The 3,390-nt window shown below is 37.6% G+C and overlaps 1 protein-coding gene across 1 annotated transcript; it reads right to left on the reverse strand.

The window, feature by feature from the left end:
• Positions 1-380: 380 nt before the first annotated feature.
• LOC111868982 (charged multivesicular body protein 4b) lies at positions 381-2,152 on the reverse strand. The gene is made up of 3 exons (XM_023860121.2): positions 1,899-2,152; positions 1,650-1,791; positions 381-1,534 (listed from the first exon to the last, which is right to left on the reverse strand). Exons 1-3 carry the CDS (start codon positions 2,112-2,114, stop codon positions 1,473-1,475), a joined length of 420 nt encoding a protein of 139 aa, XP_023715889.2. The 5' UTR covers positions 2,115-2,152; the 3' UTR covers positions 381-1,472.
• Between the last annotated feature and the right edge of the window lie 1,238 nt (positions 2,153-3,390).

Genomic DNA, 3,390 nt, shown 5'->3' on the forward strand with positions numbered 1-3,390 from the left:
TTAGACAAAATCCTAATGTCTTACCTCAAACATAACTAGGTTACCCTAAAAAAAGGTATAGTTTTTACAGAATTAATTTGTTTTCAGTTATTTTATTAAATCATGTGTTACACTTCTGCTTATAATTGCTTTACATTTTGTTACAGGAAACATGTTTAATAAAGCGGTTCTGCTTGTGGATACCATCACATGTTGGCATCAATGGAAACGATATTGCTGATGAACTGGCAAAGGACAAAAGACTGCATTGCCAAAATAAAATCTTAAGTGCCCACATGCTAGCTAACAAAATCAAAACTAAAACAAGAAATACACCATACAACAAGAAAATGTCAGAAATAAGTAAACTTTGGGAAATTAACAGCAAGAAACCCAGACAAGAAGCCGTTGCAAATTTTTTATTGAATACAGGACATGACTGCCTTTGTAAGATAGGAATATATAACAGAGAAGAATTTACACTGTGCAACTTGCCAGGGTCATCTATGGGAAAAGAACACCTTCAATGCCCTAATCTTAACAAGATTCAACAAAGCAAGAAGGAAAATGGGTTAAACGATTCCAAATGCAGCTATTGGAAACCAACCAACATGTTAAGGGTAGGCATTATTTCAATAAATGGCACTCTCTTTTTCAATACAGAGTGTTGTACACTGGATAGACACTGTAATGTTTAATTAGTACAGAAAACTCTCTGAATAGTACTCTTTAACCATCCTTTGGACCTCACTGAAAAAAAAACACATTTGCAATCATTAACTTGTAAGAATGGTTTGTAGAAAGGATATATTGGACAATGAAAACAAAATTTATGGTCACAGCCATGCAGGACTACATTCATGAAGGGTATTAGGAGTTAAACTTCTCCCAGAAGTGTCTGATCATGAAGAGAGCAAATTTACATTAAACTAACTCATTTTCATATTGACAGATAATTACATTCATACAATCTCCATTCATTGTTAAACTTTGTTAATTTCATGCTGCCCATAAACTGTAACACTGTTTCACAGCAGTTTGATATCACATGTATGATAATTCCTATATTTACAGCAAGTAAAAAAGTATGGTACTTTAACAGCAAGTACCTTAAGAATCGCAAAATTACTCCTCTTGTAAATAAGGCATTCTTCCTAACTATTTATAATACATGGCATAAGGAAAATTAATTAATCTTGGCTTATCACATTAATTTGTGTAATTTCTTAGCAATTTTTTTGTCCATTAAAATTTACAGTAAGCACAATACCACCAGAAGAAATATAACTGATTAGAGGCTAGTTTATATTGAATTTAAATTAGACTAATATACACAGTGCCAGATCAGCATCAACAAATTTTAAAATGTCTTATGACTTCCTTCGTGCTTGCAGTATAATGGCCAATATAAAGCAAGCTGTGGAGTATGTTTCATAAATTCATATTCTAGTACTGAATTTCTGATGTCTGCTGCTAAATGTATTGTGACATGTTTATGAAGCCCACTGTTGCAGTTCTTTCATATATTCATCCTCCTCCTCTTCAGTTCGAGATTCTGGAAATATTTGAGAGCAAACAATTTAAAGCAAACACTGATCCAGTATGCCAAATTAAACTCACAACAATAACTTTTTGTAATCTTAGCATGAACTGCAAATACAGATACCCACTGGCTTTCGATTTAGTTGGAGTAGGCCTCGCAATGTCGGTGGTAGGTACACTTGGTAATTCATCTACTGAAGGTCCCACACCCAGCAGTTCCTTGTCGAGCTCCTCTTGTTCAAGTTCTTCTAATTCACGTTCCAGTTCATCCTGAAACACAAGCTGCATGTTAATTCCATCTTGCTTCAACATATGTAATTAAAAATCATACTAGTTACCTTAAACATAGATATCTTTTTCAAGGTTTCTGAACTGACCTCATCGACATCTTGACCAAAGGCAACAGGGTTTGAAATAGCTTCTGAAATCTCCTTTGCAACATCCTGCTGCTCTGCTATGTCATCCATCATGTCATGCACTTGATCGACATCCCTGAGAAACAGAATTAAAAACTGCAAGCCACAGCAACACACATAACATGGAAACAAAACACTGCATAGACAACTATATGCACAGTTGTAATGACATAACATCCATGCTATGGTGCCGAATGCAGTGCAACAGAATTTTGATGGATGTATTTTATTTATCCGTGGCAGACCAGTTGCATAATATTATACTTTTAGGACACGTTAGGTTGTAACAGACTATACCGTGCTCTGGCGCCACACAGCTGCAATGAATACTGCATAATAAATCTTCGGAATGTATGCTAGGTATTCAGTAACTTGACCTGGCTGGCTAGGGTCCCTACGTCAAAAGAAAATATACTCTGTCCCTTCCAGCTGTTTATGTACAAGGCACGAAGTTAGTAGAGTAGAATATATTTCAAGGACAAAAGCGGTTGAAGGCAAGCGATCTCTCTGACTTGTTTTCGATGAGCTATCTGACGTGCCTTGTGGAGGAGTAGTGATTAGTGACTCAGACAGTATAAGTGACAGGGGTCAACAAAGAATTGTGGCCACAGATAATAAAAGAGAAAGTTGCCTTGCGCCTTATAAATTGTGCCATTTTCAATTCATTTTTGGTTTACAAAAATCTAAACCCTAATTCTAATTTCAAATACAAAGCATTTCTGATGAATTTGGCAAAGGCTTGGGCTACAGACCAGATGGTGGCGGCAGAACCAGAGTCTGACAGACTTAGTGCGACCTAGCCCATGAACTCCCACCCCACGCAGGCCTCATGTGGACATCCCTGGGCAACTCTCGGGTGATATGCAGAAACATACCCTCGTGAAAATTGTGAAGAGTGAACATTCCAAGGGGAAGCATCCTTCTAGGCAATGCCGTGTTTGCGCAGTTCACAAAAAAAAAGGACTATGACTGTCTACATCTGCAAGTGTACAATGCCACTTCACAAAAGAGAATGTTTCCAGAAATATCACATTCTCAAGCACTTCTAGGAGCATTGGTAAGTGTTCTCCAAAAAGTTTAGTTCATAAAATTAGGAGATTTTATATTGATTTTTAAAGTGAACAGTGAACAAGTTAGGGTAGTAAGTATAAAAATGCCGGTCCTCAGGGTGATTTAAATATTTAAATCGCCGGTCCACAAAGTGTTAAAATATCTAGGTTATTTAAGAGGAGCTGGGATAGTGTAGTCGGTACAGTGACTGGCTACAGGCTGGACGACTGAAGGGTCGGAATTCAAGTCCCAGTGGGGGGTCCACCCAACCTCCCATCCAATGGGTACCGGGGGCTCTTTTCCCGGGGACAAAGCGGTAGGGGTATGAAGCTGACCAATCACATCCAACTAGTACTGTGATCAAGAAAATATGGATCTATATGTCCAATCCCCCATTTGCCTT

The sequence above is a fragment of the Cryptotermes secundus genome, unplaced genomic scaffold (genome assembly GCF_002891405.2).
Source record: "Cryptotermes secundus unplaced genomic scaffold, Csec_1.0 scaffold7076, whole genome shotgun sequence".
NCBI lineage: Eukaryota > Metazoa > Arthropoda > Insecta > Blattodea > Kalotermitidae > Cryptotermes > Cryptotermes secundus.

Coding starts and splice junctions, on each gene's coding strand:
- LOC111868982 (XM_023860121.2), bottom strand. CDS start 2,114: ATGTTATGTCATTACAACTGTGCATATAGTTGTCTATGCAGTGTTTTG. Junction 1,792..1,898: donor TTGGTCAAGATGTCGATGAG/GTCAGTTCAGAA, acceptor CTTGTGTTTCAG/GATGAACTGGAACGTGAATT. Junction 1,535..1,649: donor TCCAACTAAATCGAAAGCCA/GTGGGTATCTGT, acceptor AAATATTTCCAG/AATCTCGAACTGAAGAGGAG.